Source organism: Sparus aurata, chromosome 8 (genome assembly GCF_900880675.1).
Source record: "Sparus aurata chromosome 8, fSpaAur1.1, whole genome shotgun sequence".
Classification (NCBI taxonomy): domain Eukaryota; kingdom Metazoa; phylum Chordata; class Actinopteri; order Spariformes; family Sparidae; genus Sparus; species Sparus aurata.
In genome coordinates this window covers 23,701,345-23,725,819 of record NC_044194.1, presented here as the reverse complement: position 1 = coordinate 23,725,819, position 24,475 = coordinate 23,701,345, and the positions used below count along the sequence as shown (strand labels likewise).

The 24,475-nt window shown below is 45.3% G+C and overlaps 1 protein-coding gene across 1 annotated transcript; it reads right to left on the bottom strand.

Annotated features, from left to right (window-relative positions):
• Window positions 1–5,979: 5,979 nt before the first annotated feature.
• On the bottom strand, window positions 5,980–8,376 carry LOC115586582 (uncharacterized). Its single transcript, XM_030425728.1, has 2 exons — window positions 8,235–8,376; window positions 5,980–8,141 (listed from the first exon to the last, which is right to left on the bottom strand). Exons 1-2 carry the CDS (start codon window positions 8,374–8,376, stop codon window positions 5,980–5,982), a joined length of 2,304 nt encoding a protein of 767 aa, XP_030281588.1.
• Window positions 8,377–24,475: the final 16,099 nt, after the last annotated feature.

The window sequence follows — 24,475 nt, the reverse complement described above, 5'->3', positions numbered from 1 at the left end:
TTGTTACATTTATTATGCTACTTTAAGTATATTTTAACTCCATCCTTTTAAAAAATGTTTTCTTTTTGATTATAGGCAGGTATAATTATAATAGATGACAGATATACATCTAATAAGCTATAAGGAAAAAAAATACAAGTCAACTTAAATGAAAGACATCTAAAGGACACCTCCTAACCAACATGAGAAGTACCCACTAATAATAAACACTGAATACAGCCGCTTTCCAGGTCACAGAACCAATTTTTAATCAGATAATTTATTGTTAAATTGAGAAAATTAGTTTTGTTAACATGAAGTCATGCCATGGATCGTAAAACACGTAACGTTCAGATGCTCAGGTGTCCGCTCTCATAGAGACAATCTTTAAAGCTTTTTCCAATCGAAAATAAACTGACTGACTCCCCAAGTTGTTAATGCTAATAACAAAATCAATATAACGCCATAAAACGTATACCTACATTAAATATTACACTTAACTGATGTAGAAATTCAGCATCTTCAGTGCACCTCATTAACAGACCACAGGGTGGAGCTGTTGTTCTGTCTGCAACAGAAAGAGACAACACTGCAGTCTCGCCACAGCTGCAGCTCATATAAACTCAGATTTTTGTTCAATCAAGATTGCTTTAACGCAGTCATTTTTAGGTTTTAGACATTTAACCTTTTATTTCACAACTAACAGTAAAGACATGACATCAAGTGAGTGGAGAAGATAAAATGATATTCAACGAAAGACCCCAACCAGATTTGAACCAAGGACATTATACATGTTATCACATGGTCAGATTCAAATCGAAACCAAATGTGAGATGTCAGCACGAGTTACATCGTCTTTGTGTTTCATGATTCAAACTACACTACATTACAACGTATTTGCCCCCATCAGCATTTTTATTGTTTCCCAGAATTGAACAGAAGTTGATCATTTGTGTGGCTTATTTTGATACAGAAGAATAGAAAAAGTTTCTTTAAAAGTAAGACCAGACCTCTACAAAATGATCTTAATCTGAGGTTTTCAACGTGCGTTGCTCAACACGGTTCCTTCATTTTCAAGTTGGAAATGGTTCAGCATGATAATGACTCCTAGTCTCCATTAAGAGATAAACAGCTATTTCTTTGTATTCCTTGTCTTTATAACTGCATTGGTTACATTGATTTTCATGTGTTTTTTTATGTAGGTTTAAGGAGAAGTGATTTGGTCGGAGGTAGAACAGTTTTTTTAATACGTGTTTTCAATTTGAGCATTAAAAAACCTGAGTGGAAGGTTGAAAATGAAACTAGAATGGCACTCCGTAAAGCTCATACCTCTATCAAGGCCCATCAGTCCCCTGTAATTCAGTCAAGCCTAATCAGATAACTAAAAAATATTAAAGCTGCTAGATCCTGATTTTTATCAACTTGTACTCGCTCATAGATACCAGCTGCCTTAATACACCTGATTTGTTTCCTCAATATCTTTGCATTTTTCTCTGAGAAATTTATAAATGTGAAAAAAAAAAACAGCAGCCTATCACACGATGATGGGAAAGTGAGAAAAAAATCCACAATCTGTCCATCTATCTGGACACCAAAAGATAAAAGGTTCTATTCTGTGCTGGGACCCATCATCCATCCAAGTTTAGTGAATATCTGTTCAGTAGTTTTTATGTAATCCTGCTGACAAACCAACCAAAAACATAACCTCCTTGGCAGAGGTGGAAAAAAAAGCTTGAAATATTGCAAATGTTTGGGAAAGGTTGCTGTATCAGTGAAAACAAAAAGTGCAACGGAAAAAGACTTGTTTTTCCACATTATTATCCACCTCGTTGTGTCTTCTTCGTCTTCTAATGGCACCCAGCTGGAGAATTAGTGCCACTCACTGTTCACTTTGATGCACAGCAGTAGTGGATGGAACAAGACATTCGTTTGCATTTTGTTTGACTGATTTTCTGGAATTTAGGTCCAAATTTGTGCTAAATTTAACTGGCAGTCGGGCCTATGTATTAGAATTTGAGTAATGTGCTGAATCCACCCACAAGTCGCAATTACATAACTGTGAGATGAGCACACGTGCTTGAGGATCACAGGATGACGGATGGATGATCACTGGTTGTGGGGAGTAACAGTCACATCTGTTGTTACGCTCATTGAGGTGGAGCTTTATCTAAAATAAGTTGAACGACTTTCATTCAGTTAAAATCTGTAGCTGCTGCAGGTGTTCCAGTGTCCCTGTGGGTCCAGTTCCTTGTGAATATTTTGCTGACAACTCATCGTTTCCTTCTAATTAGCCGCAGATATTTCCATCGTCCAGCTCATCCACGCACACAGACTCTCTGGGTCTCCCGAGGTTAAAATGTGTTTGAAGTTGGAGATAATTATCCATGTAAGCTGGTAATTAACAGTGTCCAGCTTCATAAATAAACACATTTCCACTACACACACACCATTACTGCGGCAGATGCTGCTGGAACTGTCTGTCTTCTGCAGAATTCAGCGGTCGTCTTGGTTCAGATCAGTTCGGATCACTCATCCCCCGTGTGAAGGAAAAGCTCACCCCAAAATAAAAATTCTGGCTGGTTAGATAAGTAGCTGCTCAGATTAAACATCAGACTGAATGTAAAGATGCTGGAGTATGTGGTCTTTACTCTACAACCACTGCTGCCTGCCCATATTTACTTTGTCTCCCACTCCCCTGCTGGGGCTGAGCCTGCCAGCTGCTGTCAATCATAAACACTGACATGACCATATTCCTTCAAATGAATTTTCTTTTAACACAAAACAATAAATACAAATAAATGGATGGCTAAGTGTGAGTTCAGCTTGGCTTTAAATTATATGAATAAAATCTGCAGGCTTTTAAAAGCCAAAAAAAAAAAAAAAAAAAAAAAAATCAGTTGTTACTCACCGCCATGAAGGAAGGTTATTATAAAGTGTTACCGGAAGTGATTGTTTTAGGCCAAACCATGATCTTTTCCTAAACTTAACCAAGTAGTTTTGGTGCCTTTATTTCGAAAGTGTAACCAGATGTTGCATATTTATTTTTGATAATTTGACCACTCAATGACACCATCTGGAAATACTTTCAGGGTTTACAAATGTAAATTCAGGCATCCAATATTGAATGTATAAACAATAAGTCATATTCAGATCTAAAATAGTCACGCCAATTTGATAGGCTTTAACTTATTTGTTCAGACATTAGAACACAGGATTCAAGACTCAAACAAACCCCCAGCCCGACTAATACTAATAAGGCTTCTGTTCATTCAGGCTACGATCTGTCGGTGAGGGACTGTAAATCCTGTATTTAACTTCTACCCACTGTAGGGAATCATCTGCGAGGAAACAATGCAGCAACGTTTACATGAGTAGGTACATATACATTAAACTTTAGGATTAAGACTTGGTCGTGTGACAGAAACATGTGCTCTAATATTTGTTCACCGCTGTGTCGCCGTCCTCGTGAATATTAATGCGTGACGGCAGCAGCTTGTCACCTTTGATGTTTTGATGCTCTTTGCTGCAGAGCCCCCTCTGCAGATAAACAGGACAATGGAGGAGTAATTACACAGCAATTACGGCTTTATAATGAAAAGGAAACCTGTGTTCTCAGGCTGCTCTCAGCCGGCGTCAATCCTTTGGAGGTAACAAAAAGGTTTCAGTCTGCGAGAGGGAACGTGGGGCTGCCTCGGGGAGCTGCAGCGGCAGAGGTAAAATGTTTAGTGTTTGCATTGTTTAGGACGGTCCGAGTGTTGCGGTGTTCTTTAATCCTGGATTTACACAGTGAGGAAGACAGGAAGTGAATGAAACGCAGCGAGGGACCATAAATAATAAATAGACTGTGCATCTGTCACCTGTCTTGTACTGGAGGTTTTTGACTTAAATGAACAATTTTGACCTGTCAAGACAGGTTTGCTCACAATGCCTTTTATGATTGTCCTGCTGCAGACAAGTTGGAAGATGCAGTGCCAACTCGGTAAGTAATGGCCGTGGACACGAAGGCAGCACCTAATACTAACATAAAAAATGTACATAAATATACATTCTTTATGAGAATGAATGTAATCACATAAATAAGCGCTATTTTCTGTATCAACTTCCCTTGCGGGTCAACAACCTGTACAACAACAAGGTCGTGCACAACACAAATTTAGCTTTGAGCCTATTTTTCCAGGATGGTGAAGGCAGGACCCCGCCCTCCTCTGCCTCTGATTGGCTTACCCTGGTATTCTTACCCTAGTTCTAACCAACCCAACCAGCGTAGAGCAGGTCATGACTTTTCAACCATGAAACCTTCAACAGTCCTTAAATCTTTGAGATGTCCAACAAAAAAGTTGTACCAGTGACAGACCGTTGCTGTTTGTCTACCGCTATGTTTCTGTCCCCTGTGGAAGTAGATTTACATCATGTTAGCCACACGACAGGTGAACATGCACAGAAAAATGTGTTTATTCCAACCAGACAGAATCAATCAGATTAGGGGAGACTGGGGTAAATTGAGCCAAAGGGTTAGTTGAGCCACCCCTTGTTGCTGGGAAACAGTAAAAAAATATTGCTCATGTGACCAAATATTTAGGAGGAAGGCATCATTTCACGGAGTCTGTGAAGGTAAGAACTTAAGGTTATTTACATAACCCCGGTTCTCTGAGTAATATGAGTGAGATGTCTCACTATGGGATGCACGCCCCTGCTGCAGCCCTCAGAAGCATTAATCTCATTACGCCAATCCTGATTGGCTGGTGAAACGTGTCCGTCCGCCTCAGGTAGTCCCGTCTACCTTAAGTAGCGCAGGCGGACGAGAGCACGCCATTCAAGATAAGCACCTCTTCTCACTCGCCCAAGCAAGAAGGGTTGTCTGGTGAGACATCTCACTCATATTACTCAGAGAACCGGGGTTATGTAAATAACCTTAAGTTCTCTTTCATAATATTTCGCTCGATGTCTCACTATGGGATGTGGTAGCTCCCGTATTGCCAGACAAGCTTATCTCGCGTCCACCAACCTACAGGGAAAAATTACTCTGTTTCTATCTGGACTGCAAAACCGCGCGTGCCACGCACGGGGCGGAGACGTCCAGCATATAGAAACGGACAAAAGTGAGAGGCGAGGACCAACTCGCCGCAGCACAGATGTCCTGAACAGAGACGCCCCTGAATAAGGCCCAGGATGCGGCCAAACCCCGAGTCGAGTGCGCTCGCAGGCCCACAGGTGGCTGCAAACCCTGACTCGTATAAGCCAAAGCAATCGCCTCCACTACCCAGTGGGATAAGCGCTGCTTTGTGATAGGTTTCCCCTTATGAGGATTAGCCCAGGAGACGAACAGCTGATCGCTCCTCCTGAAACCATTCGTTCTGTCCATATAAGTGCGCACCGCACGTACTGGACACAACGCATGCGACCGCTGCTCCCCTGGTGAAGCAGCAAAAGCCACAAGATCAACAGGAGAACATGAGCCCACTACCTTAGGCACAAAAGCCGGGTTGGGCTTCAAAATCATCCTTACATCCCCGGGGAAGAGCTGAGCGCATGAAGGATGAACCGAAAGCGCGTGGATGTCACTAACTCGTTTAGCCGAAGCCAGAGCCAGTAACAACACTGTTTTGAGAGACAAGTGTTTCAAGTCTACTCCCTCCAGTGGCTCAAAGGGAGGGCCTTTAAGCCCCTCCAGAACCACAGCCAGATCCCATGGTGGTACCAGTGGTCTGGACACGGGGAGAAGCCTGCGTGCTCCCTTCATGAAACGGCAAACCAGCGGGTGCTGGCTCGCAGTTTGCTTTCCAAACCCCACATGACAGGCGGCAATTGCTGCCAAGTACACTTTAACCGTGGAGAAGGCTTTACGTTTGTCAATCAGATCCTGCAAGAATGACAATATCACTCCTACTGGACACTGAAAGGGAATGTGGCCGTTTCTGTGACACCACCCCTCAAACACTCTCCACTTACAGTCATACAGAGACCTAGTGGAGGAGGCTCGAGCACTTTGTATGGTGGAAATCACACGCTGTGAGAGTCCCACAGCTGACAGGTTGAGCCACTCAGGGGCCAAGCCCACAACGCCATGCGTTCTGGGTGTGGGTGGAAAAACGTCCCTCCCCCCTGTGATAGCAGGTCCCGCCGCAGCGGGAGCTGCCAGGGCTGAGCGCACAGGAGCCGATATATCTCCGCCAGCCAGTGCATAGCGGGCCAATGCGGAGCTATCAGAATCAGAGCGTGGCCGTGTTCCCTCACTCTGGACAGAGTTGGGGGTATCAGGGCCAGGGGAGGGAATGCGTAAAGAAGCTCGTGCGGCCAGGCGTGCGCTATTGCGTCTACGCCGAGGGGAGCATCCATGCTGCGCAGAGAGTAAAACAGCGCGCACTGTGCGTTTTCTCTCGACGCGAACAGATCCACCGCGGCCCGACCGTAACGGGCCCATATCTGTTCCACAATCTCCGAGTGTAGGGTCCATTCCCCGTATACTGGCACCCCCCTGGACAACAGGTCCGCGCCTGTGTTCAGGGCTCCTGGGACGTGCGTCGCTCTCAGGGAGAGAAGACAACCGCAGCTCCACAGGATCAGTTTGCGTGCCAGCATGTGCAACTGACGGGAGCGTAATCCCCCTTGACGGTTGATATACGCCACCGTCGTTGTGTTGTCCGTCCTCACCAGGACATGATGGCCCATCAGAGACGGGAGGAAATGCTTCAGGGAGAGGAACACCGCTGACAGCTCCACAAAATTTATGTGAGACCGCTGGAGGTCCACACTCCAGTAGCCCCTCACAGACCGGCCCTCGTGAATTCCGCCCCAGCCCGTAAGGCTGGCGTCCGTAGTGACCACCTTCCTGGACAGGACGGAGCCCATGGGCACCCCGTGTGTCAGAAATGACGGGACTCGCCAGTGGCGTAGCGCCCTGGCGCAGCCCGGTGTGACCAGCACTCTCCGTGTGCCATGACGCACGGGATCCAGCCCGCATGAGGCCACCCAAAGCTGGAATTCCCTCATGTGGAGCCGGCCGAGATGGACTACGAGGATGGCAGACGCCATCAGCCCGAGTAACCGAAGACACAATCTGAATTGAACAGACTTGCCTGGTTGAAAAAGCGCGAGACATGCCCTGAAAGTTTTCACTCGTTCCGCCGAGAGGCGCGCTGTGAAAGTCACCGAGTCCAGGGATAATCCCAGAAAGATTATACCCTGCGCCGGAGACAGCATGCTCTTCTCCGCATTTATCACGAAACCTAGATCGAATAGGTGTCGCATGAGAATACGCGTGTGCGCTCTGGCCTCCTGCTCCGACTGTGCCAGCAGCAGCCAGTCGTCCAGATATGTGGCCAAGCGGATGCCCCGCCGTCTCAGCGGGGCTATTGCCGCTTCCGCGCACCGCACAAACACCCTCGATCTCAGAGACAGGCCGAAAGGGAGCACGCGGTACTCGTAACAAATCCCCTGGAAAGCGAATCTCAGATACTTTCTGTGGGGAGGATATATCGGGATGTGGAAATACGCGTCTTTCAGATCGACAGAAGTGAACCAGTCGTTCTGTCGCACAAGGCGCAGCAGCGATGCGTGCGTAAGCATCCTGAACTTGTATTTCCTGAGATATTTGTTCAGAGCACGTAGATCCAGGATAGGGCGAATACCGCTCCCTCCCCGTTTGGGAACCAGAAAATACCTGGAGTAAAAACCGCTCTGACACTGTGCGGGAGGGACGACACAAATTGCTCCTTTGTTTAACAGTGAGAGGATTTCCTCCTGTAAAACGCGAGCTGACTCTCCCTGAGCCTGGGAGTGTATTATACCGGCGAATCGCGGAGGAACAGCGGCAAACTGCAGCCTGTATCCTCTCGAGATCGTCCGTAACACCCAGGGTGGAGCTGCGAGCGCGGCCCATCTCTCCCGTCTGAGGGAGAGAGTGGACACACACCGCAGCTCCTCCACCGTGAGAGGCCCCAGCCGCGGTGCGGTGGCGCCCTCTCCTGGCGGAGCAGTGAAAACCCCCCCGGGCGGTGCGTTGCATTCCCGCCCCGGAGGACAGCGCGGCGGCGGGGACTTCACCGCCCCCGACCCGGGGAAGGCCGCGACCTTCCGCCGAGGGGGGACAGCGGGTGTCGCTACCGCGCTGCTTATTTTGATAGTTTTGGCTTTTTTTATTAGCTGCGCCCTCGGCACTCGGCCTGGATGCGGCAGCGGGACACAGTTTATTTTCTTTATGAAAACATGTGTGTGTGTGCGTGCTTGTGGACATGAGAGAGGGGCAACCGCTGAACCCTCTGCTGTCAAATGTCCGTCTCTCCCGGCTTGCTCTGGCACGGTCCACGGCAGCTGGGAGATGGGGGCGTGGGGGGCCCTCAGGTGCACGCTTGAAAGCCGAACAGGTGGAGCTGGAGAACGGGGAACTTCCAGCTGCATCACCGATGGCGAGAGGCGCGGTCAGGCGGCTCTCTTCTTCTTCCTGGCCTGGGCAGCTTGCGCGGGCTGTGCCGGCGGAGCTGCAGCCGAGGCCGAGGGCTTCTTAGACCAGCCGACCCGTCCGGGCAGGGGAGGTGGGGCGGGCTGAGGCTTCGGCAGTTTAGGTGTCTTAAACTGCGAGGCTTGAGAAGCGGCCTGCGCGAAGGTTTTTCGCTGTGCAGGCGGAGAAGGAGCTGGGGGCTTCCGAGGGAGACAGAGCTGGAGAGCCTCGTCTTCCTTCTTTTTGGCTTCACACCGCCGTTGCATCGAGGCCAACGCGGAACCAAAAATTCCCCCCGGGACGATGGGCATATCCAGGACATCGTCCTTCTCTCTGTCTGACAGGTTGGCGAGGTTGAGCCACCGTGCTCGTTCCTGCAGAACCATAGTCCCCAGCGCTCTTCCTGTGGCCTGGACCGCGCAGCGTTGGACACGGAGACACAGGTCGGTGATGACCGGTATCTCCTCCCACGTGGCTGGGTCCTGAGTTTGCCCAAAATCCTCGCATAACTCCGCCTGGTACGCCGTGAGCAGAGAGAGGACATTGAGCGCTCTGGCCGAAAGCGCCGCCGCTTTGTACGCCTTTTCAGTCAAAGCTGACTGAAAACGGTCGGACTTGGATGGCAGGCTGGGGCTCCGGGAGGACACCGCTGACAGCCGCGGGTGAAGGTGCGCTGCAACGAGTGGTGGAGGCATGCGGAGCAGACCCAGGCTCTCCATCGCTTCACAGTCGAGGGACGAGGCTCCGGGAATTGGACTCCTGCTGCTGTAAGGGCGGTCTCGCCATGAGCGCGCTACCTCATCAAGCAGCTCCGGGAAGACGGGGAGAAGTTGCTTCGTCGCACTCTTGGCCAAGGGCAATTTCTTCCCCTCGTAGCGGGATCTGGTGGTCTCAGCTATGACAGCGGGCCAGGGGATGGCCAGCCGGGCAGCGGCGCGTTTGCACACGTCGAGCATGTCCGAGCTGTGGATGGGAGAAGCTGGTGTGCTACTCTCATCTTCATCCCGAGAGGCGGCGGAGGCCGCGGGCTGCGCAGCCCGGGCCGGAGTGATGAATATGTCGTCCTCTTCTTCATCCTCTGATATGAGGAGTTCCGAGGCACAATCATCATCGTCCCCATAGTCCAGTTCCAGGACGTCTTCCTCCAGCGGGGGATCCGCGGCTAGGTCGAGCTGGGAGCCCCAGCTGGCGCTAGCCTCCGGCATCGCCACCGCAACGACCCTCGTCTCCTCTCCGGCTTCGACGGCGGCGCCGTCAGAAGGGAGATAGGGGTCATGTCCAGACAAGCTAGCCTGGCGGGCTAGTCGTCTGCGGAGACTCTTGATAGTGAACACCGCACAGTGTTGACAAGAGCCGGGGACATCGATAGCCAGCCGGGCGTGTTCCAGCCCCAGGCAGCTCGAGCAGACCTGGTGTGGATCCTTGCTCGATATCTTATTCCCGCAACGACAGAGCCGGGCTCCAGAGTCTCCGTGCCCTCTGGCGTGAGGGGTTCTAGCCTCCATTCCTCGCGAGCTGGAGTGCAGGCAGGGAATATCGGCAGTTAGCTGGTGTGCTAACTGTGAAGAAGTCGAGAGATTAGCTGGTGTGCTAATTCTCGGTGCTCGAACTGCCGTGGTGGGGCGTCGAGGACAGTGCTAACCAAGCCGTGGAGAGCTAGGAAAGCACTTGGCCCGATCTGGTGTGACCGACGAAGCAAAAAGAAAATATCCAAAGCTAGTAGCGTCCGGCGATGGAAGCTGAATAAGATCCGTCTGTGGACAGTTTAGCTAGCTAGCCCTGGACGCGAGATATGCTCCGAGTGAGAAGAGGTGTTTGAATGGCGTGCTCTCGTCCGCCTGCGCTACTTAAGGTAGACGGGACTACCTGAGGCGGACGGACACATTTCACCAGCCAATCAGGATTGGCGTAATGAGATTAATGCTTCTGAGGGCTGCAGCAGGGGCGTGCATCCCATAGTGAGACATCGAGCGAAATATTATGAAAGAGAACCACATGGGTAAAAGGGTTAGACATGTATTTCCAAAAAACAGTTTTTCACTCTTGAAAGTAGGGCTGGGCGGTATATCGATATAAAACTTATATCGATATATTTTTGAAATGTGATATGGAATTAGACCCTATCGCGTATATCGATATAGTTCAAATTTGCGCTGTGATCCTTGCTCCAGGCAAACCGCTGACCCGGAGCTCTCTGCACTGCTCCCCCGGAGCTCTCTGCACTGCTCCCCCCGCCCCTCCTCCTTCATGCACAGAGAGGGGAGGGGCTGGAACAGACACTCCGGCACTCTTCAACAAACACTTTGGTGGCCGCCGTTGCCCCGCACTTTGGCCTTGATACCCCGTGAAAAAATATCATCGCACGGCCACCGGACAGCATAGCGAGCTTGTCTTTAATTACAGCCACCTGAGTGCACAGTAGTCACTCACAGTAACTTCAGTGAGTTCGCGGTTCGCGCAGGTGGAGTCTCATCATCACGATGATCTCACGTGAAAGCCTCTCAAACAGCAGCAGCGTCTCAAAACAGAAGAACGAAACTTACAGCACAGAGAGCGAGCGCAGCCGGTTTTGACAGGATACGTAACTGACGTATGTGGTAGGATTTAGTTCGGTAAAGTTGGAAATATATTCACAGATTTGAACTTCCCGGATCAATAACTCATAAGTGAAACCTTGTTAAAACACAAACGACGGAACTTTCCTACTGTAGTGAGGAAGACAACGAGCTACAACCGTATGTTAATCAAAACGAGCGTCTGGACATTAACTCTGGTCTGTATGGTCAGCCGTCTGTGAGAGGAGAGCGCAGGGACCGTCTACAAAGTGCAACACTGAAAAGAGAAACTACAAAAAATATTCAATAACTTAACTATTACTCAGAGTGTAGTGCCACCAAAATCACTCCACACATCAGTGGTCTCCAGCTGGTTATTCTACAATTTTTTTGTGCTTTGCCATAATTTTGGGGAATTTCTATTTGGGAGAAATATTCAGTAACACTAATATTCAGTGTGGTGTCACAAAACTCACCTCACCCTAACCCTACTTAAAAAAACTGTTTTGTAATGTAACATTAACTTGATATTGGTATTTAAAAAATGTTTTAATACATAATCCATGTCTTATTATAAATTAGGATGTTATGGTATCAGTCTGAAAGGTAAATCAACACATTTTACTCAGTGGCCTTTGTGCCCCTGACAAAAAAAAAAAGTGAAGGCCAAATGGACTTGCCCCTAAAATGACGAAATTCCCACCCACATGTCATATTTGGCTTTGACTTTGAATGAACATTTGCTCTAACTTTGCATAAAAATATCGGGATATATATCGTGTATCGATATTCAGCCTAAATATATCGGGATATGACTATTAGTCCATATCGCCCAGCCCTACTTGAAAGTGAATTTAGTCTATTGTAAGTTTCATGAGAATTGTGTTTAGACCAAAATCGATAATTTTAAATTTGTTTTATACATCAATTGTGGTATCTATGAGCTACAACATGAGGTCATAAACCTAGCATAAAAGTGTACCATTTTAGCTGTGGGGACTAATAAAGTCAAAATGGTAGCTCTGGGGTAAGTTGAGCCATTTGGCCAGGGGTAAGTTAGGGAGGAGGGTGGGGGGGAGTAGGGATACGGCTCAACTTACCCCGCTCCTATGCTCAACTTAACCCATACACGTGGTAAGTTGTGCCATAAGACCACTTTTTTTGGACATGCTATATTATCGAAACAGTTATGTTTACACTCATTCTGTTTGTTTGAAGGGATGCACAACATCCTGAAATATATGCAGATATATTAGTTAGCAACAAAACAATGATTGCCTTGATGTAGTGATCCTAAATATGAAAAATGGCTCATCTTACCTCAGTCTCCCTTAGAGTGAAACTCTCGCCAAAATGCAACCAAGGCTTTATTTGTGATTGAATATGAGCCAAACCTTCGTGTAAATGCATAAATATGACGAAAGAGGCACTTTTAAGATTTACCGTATTTTCGTTTTCGGGCAAGCTAATTTTGAACGGGAGTGCTCGGGGCAGCGATGGCATCAAAATCGCTATTTTTAAAACACTAAGAAGGCTCGACACAACATGAAACTTTGCTCGTAGTACCACCAGGGTCTCTACTCATGAACACGAGCATTGAGAACATTGTTTGTGTACACAGAGTTTATGAAAAAGAAGGTTTTTGAACTACTCACGTTAGCTGCTGCATCTCCGACGCGCGGCCGTCATGGCAGGCAAAAAGTGTCGATCTAAGAGTGCGACCATCAGGAAGGAGAGTAATGGTGGGACGCTCCTCAAGCTTAGTTCCATATGAATGCACGGATAATTCATTGTTTTGTCGTTAGCGAAAAGCAACATTTCATTATTCATTAAATTCACTTTGGGGAAACTGAATTGGATTTTTACTTTTTACTTACTACTTTCACTTACTTTCCCCCCATTTTTTTCAACAACCTAAGATCCTTCTTTTCTTTTTTGGGTGGGGGTTTGGTTGCTTTCTTTAAAATAAAACAAACAAAAGAATAAAAAATCTCACCAGAGTACCTGGCAGCGCTCAGGTGTCTCCTGACTCTCATGGCATCATGACCATCCTTTAACTTGAAACTGGAACCTTTGACCTGCGTTTGCGCGTGTCTATGCTGCTCCCCGGTCTATTTAATGCAGCCATTATTTTAATTGGAGTCGTAATGAGCTGGAAGAGAAGAAGTTTCAGGCTTCATTAGAATCTCTCACCTTCTAGCTGCTGTGAGCGCGGGCTGCTGGAAGGGGGGCTGATTGACAACACACTAATTAACCAATCAAGGAGCGCGGGGCGAGCAGGCACCTGCGTGGTCACACCGAGTGCAATTACCTTCTGCCTGCTCCCCTGCTTCCTGTTCAGCCAATCTGTCGGCCACAGAGAGCCTAATGACCCGCTAATAGGACAAGCGCTCCGGAGTCCGTCTTAATGAAAATCAGCCGACCCCTCCCTGCTCGCTCCCCTCTCATCGCCGTCTTGATGCGGCCGCTGATCATGGAGCCGGTCCTCGACCTTTCGCCACCTCGGCTCGCTGGGAAGCCACGCAGCGTTGAAGAATATTAAAAAAAAAGAAGGGGGAGAGATGATTTCCTGAAGAGGCCGTTGGACTTAATTCTCTCCACTGAAAGAGAAATGAGTCGGCGGCCTCTCAGCACGGAATGAGAAACCTGCTCTCTGATTCCCCTCTCCCCCTCTCATCTCTCGATCCACAGGTCATTATTAGACGTGATTGGATGAAGCAGCGGGGTCCACCTGTCTGTCCGGCTTCCAGGAGACGGCTTCACACCAGGGAAATCCGCACCGGAAAAAAGGAAGTCGGCGAAGATTTGGGCTGTTTAAGCTGTCTGGGGATGTAAATCCGGAATGTGATATCACTTTTTCTGGGGGATAACAAAAAAAAAAAAAGCTCTAAAACTCTGGAAGGTTTGGGGAAAGACTAACGTTTTGGATGGAAGTTTATAGTCCACAAAACATCTTCTGGAGCTTCACAGTGAAAAAAGCGTCGCAGCATTCTCCTAAACAACTGAGGTCAATGCGGACGATGTAGCAATTTGCAGCAATTTACATGACTAAAACACTTTTTATTGGCCATACATGAGCTTTTTGCTACGTGGCGTGAAAACTGAGGCCTTCCCCGTCTCTCTGGGTTGCCTATAGGGGTGGGCGATACTGCAAATTTTGGTATTGATCTGATACCAAGTAATTACAGGGCCAGTACTGCCGATACCGATACCGATACTGATACCGATACTTTTTACTTGAAAATTCCTGATCACTGCATGATTTTGTACTTTTGCCTTTAATTAGTTGATCATGATTATAATAATAATGAAACAAAGGACAAAGATTTTAGCCAAATAAGAAAATAATATTTAACATAATTAAATCTATAACCTTTAATCTGCATGTAACCTAAATAGGAATACTAATGTTTCTTCAACAGATACAAAAAAGGGTTATTATATTCTGCCATATTCATATTTCAGAGTGAACCTGAGTGAGTGGAGTGAGAGAGGAGCACTGCGCATAAGGACTGAGAGGGATGCTTCGATCACAAAAACTCTGAAGAAATACAAGTGATTTGCTGAACTTATAGAAGAGAAACTACAACAAAAATATCGATCTCATCGTGCTGGTATCGATCCGATACCAATACTCACCTTGGTATCGTTACTATCGATATTTGGATCGATCCGCCCACCCCTAGTTGCCTACACAAGCCTGTGGACGATTTGTTTAAATTGTTTAATGCTGCTGGACCGTGGCTTTCCTTGTGAAGGACTCAAGTTGGATGCGAACAGTAGTATCTAACATTAGTTTAGAAATGGACTGTGCTAACATAAACTAAGATAACGACCAGCTTCTAGCGCAACGCAGAAGTTCTTCTGTTTAAAATGGAAAAAACATACAGCTCGCCTGGTGCAAGCTCGTCCACCCACTTGTGTGCGCCGACACAAGCCAATAAGCAGCAGCAGTAAAGATTTAGGCTTAAAAAAGGCTGCAAATAAAGTGTTTTCAAACCAATTCGGGGTTTCTCCTCCGGAGACTTGGATTAAGCTGGACAAGCTGAATGGAGACTCTACATGGAGTATTTACATTATGGTTACTGTAATATAGTGCCTGTTTTCCACATGGGCTTTTTAGAGTGAGACACGTGAGAAGTAGCTGTGGAGAGTGTTCGTTATGCCAAGACTGAGCGTTCAGACAAATGGCAATTTGACCATCTACAATTCCATGACAACTAATGATGCGACCAAACGTTCGAGGACTGCAAACCTTTTGATGAGATTCTCTCGACAACATTTGTCCATTCCTCTTTTAGGATAAAAAATGTATATTTACAACATGAACACGTCTCAAACAGGGAGAGTTCAGCGGAAAAAACTGAATCAAACCAAGTTGATAGTCACTGCATTTTTACTTTCTACCTGAAACTCCTGACAAGAATATGAGATGGAAAAACACCTGGAGCATCATGGGAAACCAGTCTCCTTATTACAGCAAGACACATACATACACACGCGCACACACACAAAAAAAAAAGATTGAGAGAGTGTGCAGTGTTATTGGGTGACAGTGATCAACGGGCAGTTGGAGTCACATAACCTGCTATTATATCTAATGGGGTATTGGACTCTGTGTGCGTGTGTGTATGCGTGTGTGTGTGTGTGAGAGAGAGAGTTGCTGTGAAAGTGACAGTATATTTTGCAGAGGTATGAATATTTTATGGAGTGAACTCATTAGACGCTCGGCCTCTTGGGAGCTCGGAGGAGAGTTTGTTTTGTTCCAGATTATTTACGTGATGAATTATACATCTCTGGGATTCAACAATATGAAAACAACACAGCTACAATTAGATGGAGGGTGGAGGGCTATATTTACACTCCACACATCAAAAAGCTGCCTGGCCCACTTTAGTGTCCACCAAGCCTTTCTCACTTCCTGTCTGTGAAGGACACTTTAAATCTGCTTTTAAATCTTAAATCTTAATCATTATAATATAATAATGATAATAAAAAAAGAAGAACCGGAACAAAGCTAATTTATAAACTATTTTTGCAAAGTGCTTCATGTTTAATCAAACAAAGGGAGGGTTATTTATATTTTCAGATGAAGCTGTCTGTTCACAGCGGATGCAAGATGTCTTCTGTAGTGTTAATATGTTCAGTCCACACACTCTGACCTCTTTAAAGGGCTAGTTAAAAATTTGGGGAATTCCTGGCCAACATAGCAGCTGTAAGAAATCCCAACATAGTAAAATGCAACATATAAAACGTGTTGTACAAAAAGCACAATAAAACAGAAGAACCTGTATTCATACACCATGGCCTCTCAAGAAAAAGGCAGCAGCTGGCAGGCTGAGGGCCGGCAAGGGAACGAGACAACAACTGAATAAACAAGTCATGGACGGCCAGCGTGTTGTTAGCAGTGGTACTGAAGAGTAACGACCACATACACGAGCATCTGAATGTACCCAATTGACATCTGCAGGTACGTTTACATGTTTTTTAATGTTCAATATGAGCAGCTACTTATCTAACCAGCACGTAACCTGATGTTAGTCCTGCACTTTAACCCAGTGAAAGTTTGATTGGTCCTTCGTTAAGTTAGGTGTAGGACAAGACTTGTATTCATGTTTGTTCTTAAATGTAATAATTTCTTATTTGTAATTAGTTTATTAGCTGTAGATGGAAATAAGTCCTCTGTCTACATAAATGGAAAGCTAACATCGCTCTTCCTGGTTTATACAAAGATAGGGGGAGCTGTTATGAAATCAAAACTATAAAATGTCCCCCTAAGGTGTTCAGATCCTTTAGGCAGAACATTATTTACAGCGCAGCAACACAATGAAGAAGCTCATCGCTCAATTTTCTCCAGTTTTTCCGTCTTTCTGGTTGACTGTACCTTTAACAGAGGGATGGGTAGGAGGGGGGCCAGTTCGTCTCCAATCTCCACCGGCTCTATTAGAGAGCTGACAGGGCTGTGAATGGGCTGGAGGCCCTGTGGCCTCGGAGCAATCACCACGGCCATTTCACACCCTGCTGATCCCCTCATCTGCTGCAGAGACGAGAAAGAGGCACCAGGGCCCCTGAGGCCCCTGATGAAGTCCTGACCTCACTCTCCAGAACCCACGGGATTAAAAAAATACTCCTCCTGCTCAAAGTGAAGACGGCTGCTCAAGTTAGTCGACAGACAAATTGGAAAGTTTTATTGCAAGATGAGAAATGTGACTTAATAAAAAAGTGACTCTGAAGTCAGTGGAGTAGAGGAGTAGAAAGTTACAGTGAAAACACATTGAAGAAGTCGAACATGTTTCATGTCTTAGAAACAGCAACAACAGAAAATAAAAAGCACTCATGCAACATTTTCTGCCCAATTTTTCTGTCAAGTGTCATACTTTGTCAGCTTGTTTGCCATTTAAAGGTGTGATTTGTGATAAATGAACAAAATGTTTTTGGATCTCTCTCAGTAAATGGAGGATTTATGTCGACCAAACCAGAGGTGAGTCTAGAAGGAAAGTACACCATGTCCATCTGAACTGTAGTGGAGTACAACGATAAAGTTGTAGAAAATGTAAGTACTCAAGAAATTTACAAATACCTCAAAATCCTACTAATACTCACAACCACTAGCTGTTACCAACCACTTACTTATTTTTACTCCATGCGTTACTGCTTGTTGTTATTTTTTTGTCCGACACAGGAAAAAACATTGTAAAACAAACCAGTATAAGTTTCAGTATAAAGGCCAAGTTTTGATGTCTCAGTGGCACTAATACAACTCCCCAAATTCTTTCAAAGTACATTAGTTTGTTCTTTTCGATAGCGCTTGTTTTCCATACTAAAATAATAACATGTCTTCTTTCATGTGTAGAACTGAAGGAGAATATGCAGATTTCCAGTATTTAAGTGTCAGTTTCTTTAAACAGACTAGCGCAGTGCCCGTAGGAAATATGTGTTCCTATAGAAAAGTGGGAGGTTAAGAAGCTTTTTCATGGATGGCCAAATGAGGCTGTGTTTGAAGGTGGGGCGTCAGGGATATTTAGGTTTGTTGTGAAATCCGATATTCAAGGGTATAATTGGCCGTTTTTGACTATTTTTGATTTTGCCATTATATTTCACCCTAAAAACTATTTACTTGGTGTCATTATTTTCAGCACAACCTCACATGTGTGACTGTACAGTTATTTTTTCATTTTGACATACTGTATTAACACAGTGGACCTAAAATCACAAAAAAAACATAAAATCCGAGTAGAAAAAGTTAGACTGTTGTTTGCTAAATATGTGCATACATTTTTAAAATTTACGAAGTTATATGTAACTATTTACATTTAAATGCAGGCAATGCTCAGGTCTGCCTGAGCTCCTTCCAGCTGAATGAAGAGCTGCACTGCCTGCTCCACATTCATCTCTCATTGTTTTGACTCATTAAACAAAAAACCGACTCCACTACACACTAAACACACTACACCAAACACTACATAACACACTAACTATACACTCCTAACACGCTAAATGTCACAAATCTCTCAACTCTCAATATCGCTGTCTATACACCGACCGTCGTTGCCTGTCAATCATCTGCCTAGGTCCCTCCCACAACTTCCTGTTCCTCAACAACCAAACTTGCTGCTTGGACACTTTCGTGACAAAAGCCCGTTTTAACCGTTTCTTCCTGCACCAGACACAAAGCAAACATGAAGGCAATGTTCGCCAAAAAGCGTGGTGGACATTATTTACCCTAAGTCCGGTTTTGGACGTGCCGGTGGGTCTGGTCCGTCGACTTGGAAGGTGGGCGGTGTAGGTTGGCTAGCGGCTAGCAGCTAGCTACACACGAACATCCACAGATTCCGATTCCACTTTGTTGTCCGCCCGTCTCAGGATCTCCTCAGACCCCAACAGACTCGGTCCGGAATCGTTTAGTCTCATTAATCCACAACAGTCAGTTTAGATGCACAGAACAGAACGGGACCGAACCGCCGGCAAAATCCCAGTCCAACTCGCGCCGCTGCAAGAATAAATCTGCTTGTTTCTTAAGGTGGGGGGTCGCGTTGGGCTCTGCAGTGATTGGCTCTGGTGATCACGTGACTGTGGTGTCTCCGGTGGACAATGCTCGCGAATTTGTAAAGCATTTATGAAATAATTTATTAACAGTATCATTGCAGTCCAAACAAATGCGAAGTCGCACACCATTGAACCACGCAGCAGCCATGTTGTAAGTCTCAGGTTAGTCTAATCCTGATCCGGAGAGATATTTGAGGAACACACACACACACACACATACATTTAATGTATTCCCACATTTGAGACAGTTCCCTGATATACTCTGATCATATTTACTAACTCTGTCTCTTAAACCACAAGTCCTACACATTATTTTTATATCGAATTAAACGCAAGCTGACTGCAGCCTTCCTTTCCTGTGCCGATGTGATACAAACATAACATTCTTTGCAGCCCGCTGTATCCCAAAATTTGTTGCGAGTCAGTGATGGTCCGAATTGTTTTTCCAAAAGAAAACTATGCTGGACACACGGAGTGAAACGGTAGAATACACTTTTAAATGTAAGTATGGGGTCTCAAGCCACTCAAATGGCTAATGATGCAATTATTTAAAAAAACAAAGGACCCCCTTACTGTCAAGGTTGCTAGGTGACAGGAGTGGCATTTCGCTGGTGAAATGAATGAATTCCCAGTGCACCAGACTGTCTCATTTAAGAGCGCTCAGCTCGGGCTTCGCAGGATGCAACCCCTTGAAATGAGACACTGTTGTAGATTCTCATGGATCGCAGTATCTCTCGTTAAATCCCAAATTCCGTATGCTGATACGGCCACTTGTTGATATGCATCTCTGTCTTGTGCCATCGGATTTGATGTCTCTTCACCTAGTATGATTATGATGCTAACAACGTTTATTTTAAAAAGCTCCCCAAAGTTCAGCGTGACAGATTTGGTGTATTTGGAAACGTTTCAAGAATTTAGGTTCAGGGTGCTTTGATTAAAATACCTTGTTGTGTAAAGAAGTAGAGTCGAGGTTTCTCCATGTTCTGCAGGTTCAGTATGTTGGTTACATCAGTGTTAACAGCAGCCTGTATATGGGGATGCAGACTTGAATGCTCGCTGTGTGCAGAAGCAGAGAAACAGCGAAGAAGGAGAACACATAATTAGAGCTTTAAATGACAATCTGCCGCCCCACCAAACCTGAAATGAGCTGACAGAAGAAATGCCACATTCAGGGGCCGACGCAGTCCCACTCATGTAATGATCTTGAATCAGAGGCCACTAAAAGGACAATTTTGCTCCCCAGGCTTTAATGTGTGATACTCATCAGCCTCTCTGCCTCAAATAGAAACTGATGTGCCGGGTCCCTGCCCGTTTCTGGGGAATGTGAGAATTTCAATTACCTCGCCTCAGCAGTGGCCAATCTTAATAACTTCTTTCTTAATTCGTGTTCACGTCGGCGTCGAGGCGTTGCATCCAGGCGTTTCCCTTCACAACGGGCCGGTGAATACAAGACTGGCACCACTTAGCTCCATCAGGACCCCCCGCCCCTCTCCGCTAACCGCCCAGCTCCTGTGGAATAAAGGTCAAGTAATCAGGCATCTGGAAGGACAGCTCATTTGTCATCCCTTGATAAATGCGTCAGCGGCTAATCTGCGGAGCAGGACCCCGCCGCGCCGCCCCGAACAGAAAGGTTAACCGATTCAAAACAGGAAGGGGTGGAGGAAGATGGCGGAGAGAGCAGCAGCTGTAGGGGGAAAAAAGAATGAAACTTCATTCTGATTCAATTGTTTGGTGGCTATTTCTGGACCAGTGGATTGTCGGAAGGCTGCGACAATAACCTCCACCCCGCCGCTAAATGACAGCAGACTGCAGCGAACATTAACTGTGACAAGACATTACCAGCGATGAGGCGATACGTTTCACTGCGGGGGAGAGAAGCTGCTCCCTCCATCCTCCATCCTCCACCCTCGCTCTCACGTTCATGTCCTCTCTGCCTCCCAACAGGTTCTCCTCTCATCTGCTCAAAGTCAACTTGACAACACTGAAAGAAAGTAGTTTAGCTGTCTTTACTGAAAATTAAGCAGTGGTTTGATTTATAAACAGTGTTGGGCAAGTTACTTTGAAAAAGTAATTAGTTATAGTTACTAGTTACTTCTTTCAAAAAGTAACTGAATTAGTAACGGAATTACTCCACTATAAATGTAACTTGTTACCGGGAAAAGTCAATATTGCGCTGCATTATTCCCCCTTCTGAGCTCGGCATTCATTTTAGCATACTCAGCATCCATGTATTTAGAAAATGTCTTCCTGCATGGCGGAAATTAAGTGGTTATTAACTTAATTTGTGAAGTCCGGTTCTCTGCTTTGTGCTCTGCGCGTGTTCACATAAAAGGGGGCGTTTGACGTCATATTATTCTACTTCCGTGCGAAAATGGATCGATCCCGGGCCACATATTTTACTCAAGATGAGCAGATTCTTATTATGCAAGGCTATGAAGAATTCAAAGAAACCATCACGGCAAAAAGTAACACTGTCGCCGCCAACAGAGTGAGGGAGGGCTGCTGGCAGAAAAGTGCTGACCGTGTAAATGCGTAAGTTAACAATGATTAATATTATGATCAGTATTATATTAAGCCCTTAGTGTTTTAATTTCTGAAAGCTCAACATTGTGCAACTTTTACATATTAACCCTCATCCATTTAAAAAATAAATAAACTGAAGCAACAACTATCTTTTTTCATTTTTGAATGATGTCTATATTGTTTTCAAATTTTACTTATGTCAGTTATAGAATGCGTGTGTGTTTTATTGTGTGCGTAGGCTATAAATGTTCTGTGTTTTACTGTATCACTGTGTCGGGATGAACAAGCAAATGTAGCTTCTGTCCCTGTACAATGACAATAAAGACCTTTTTGACAGTGAAAATAGCTCAAGCCTGTAAGATTTGTGTTTGGGCGTACACTGCCCTACAACGGGTGAAACATTGATCAGTTCATCAGTTTATTCATGGCCACATCAAAGAAATAATTAACTTTACTCATTATCTGTGACAAATAAATATTAGGTTGGCCTAATTAATATTTCATATTGCATTTTATTAAGATGTGGAAGCAGCAGTCGGACATGGCAGCAAGTCAGAGCCAAATACAAAAACATCATTCAAAGTGGTACGTAGCCAAGCTGCCCCATCATTTTGTCAGTGTGTGTTCTTGCTCAGATTTTCTGCATCACCAACTGAATGTAAGGAGGTTCCCGTGGCAAAAAAACTAAGGGCTACACAAACAGTTGAGTGCACAGCTTCTTCGAGGGGCATTCCTGACACTCGGCTCAATAGGTGAGCAAATGTACCGTATTCCCTCAGCTGAAAATCTATATCGCTCATAGAGAATTTCATCAGGAAATGCCAGCGAATCAGCGCGATGTCGAAGAAGCCTCTCACGTCGTAGTGCTGCCGGAATTATTCTTGCTCCCAGGTCCGTCGGGTTCTCAATGAATGGTGACGCCATCTCCGAATGAGTTACACAGTGAAACAGCGGCGCTTTTATAGCCGATTTTAAGCTGAAACTCTGAACATAACCCGGTCGGGACCAGGTTATGAGCTAAGCATAAGTTACCATGGTGATCTAGCCGGGTTAAAAGAGAGCCACCTTTGTAGTACAGGGAAGCCTGGCTTTAGACTCAACATACCTCGCTAACACACTAAACTAGCTTCGCAGTACACCCCTCTGGCCTGCTGTCATCATCAACAGTGTCAACAACGGTGTTTTTGGCAACTAGTTTTGTAGAAGCGTGTGCCGTTGAGTGATGCTTCATTAGATCAGAGTTGCTTACAACGGACGTGGACAAAAGAGATTAAAGTAGTGTCTGTACTTCCACTTTGAAAACGTTAACTTTCCCTCAAGTTTGTCAAGTTTCCCTGATTCGCCAGTTAGTTATGCCGTTTATTGTAACGCCGTTATTCCCAACACTGTTTATAAAAGATACAAATGCAGCAAAAACACAAAAACAACCTTGTACCAAAGACTTAAGGTTTTTGAAATTATCTTGGCAGCACCTGACTCCACCCAACTCCACCCACTAATCAAAAATATGAAAAGAGGCGGAGTGTGGGAGGAGCTGAATGAAGCCTGATTGTTGAAACACACCTGCCAGCTCCAAGGTAACGAGCTAGCTAGGGCTAACAAACTAGCCCTTTTCACGCAGAAAGAAAAGTGACCTCGAGTTACGAATCTATGACTATGAAGCTTTGAGCTGAAGGAAGATATTTCAATCAGCGTTTACGTCTCTACTTTTGAGACAAAAATCGTGACCGTCCATGATGTCATCCTCCCTGAGCTGCTGGTTGTTTGTCTCCCAAACTTTTCTGATGGGTTTCCAGAGGAGCTAAGAGTCAGCGAGGGTGCTTTTATCTCTAAACTGAATTACCCTGAAGCCCCTTACATTGATGATTTATGAGACGAGATTTGCATCATCAGTAGGCGTGCAGGGACCTATTTCCTGGAGAAACACCAGCCGTAGTATCCCCATAACAATAATCTCTCGGCTCATTTATGATGAAAAAATACGGTGGCATAATTGAATTAGTCTTTTATTAAATTTTGATTGGATGGAATTATTTTCTCCCGTCAGTGAGGCTCTGAACCACACGGAAAGTTTTTCTTACATGTTCTCGGAAGAAGAACCGACTTCAGGCTTTAGACAGTGGATGGAGTCGCTCAATGCTGATAATACCGCTTCACAGGATGATAAGACGGCAGGGAGTGAGAGCTGGAAGGTTACAGGCTGGAGAGATTTATGGAAATAATACAAAACAATTGTAATGTGTGAAGATAATGAATCCTTGAGCTTTGAATGTGTCAGGCCGCTTGTCAGAGTATTATTAATACTATAGTTGTGCTTCTTTTTTGCTGCATGCAAATAATTAATGCAACTGAAGTAGTTAATTCAAGAGCACATGTCAAGTCACAGATTTAAAACACAAATTAAGTTATATGAGATGACAGATCATGCAGAATTATAAAATTATAATATATAATAGAAAATATAACACATTACAGAGCACCATTGCCCAAATTTAAGAGCAAAAATGACTAATTTCACAAAACAATTCAAGAGCATTTGTTTTCTCAGACATATTCTGATGAAAATTTCAAGCAATTTATTTATTTGATAGTCAGCTGCCTCAACAATCTATTATCGGTTTATCACAGATAATATATGAAACATGGAAAAAGACATGACAAGAGGTCGCTCTATTTAACATGATGCAGGCGAAACGGGAAAATGGGACAAAAGAGTGATTCCGTATGCAATGTAGGCACCCCTAAAATGGAAGGAAATGTTAAAAAGCCTTTATTGTGGAGGCTAAATCATTAAAAGGGGCAGTCATTAAAAAAGCTAACATGTTTCGACTAACAGGGCAAGACCTGATGGCATTTAGTCGAGAAGCGAGCTGTTTAATTTCTCTAAAGGTTGAGGGAAAGTGCTTCAGCGCTTCCTTTTGTATCCCCTTAAGCA

Coding starts and splice junctions, on each gene's coding strand:
- LOC115586582 (XM_030425728.1), bottom strand. CDS start 8,376: ATGCAGCTGGAAGTTCCCCGTTCTCCAGCTCCACCTGTTCGGCTTTCA. Junction 8,142..8,234: donor CGGACATTTGACAGCAGAGG/GTTCAGCGGTTG, acceptor TGCCGCATCCAG/GCCGAGTGCCGAGGGCGCAG.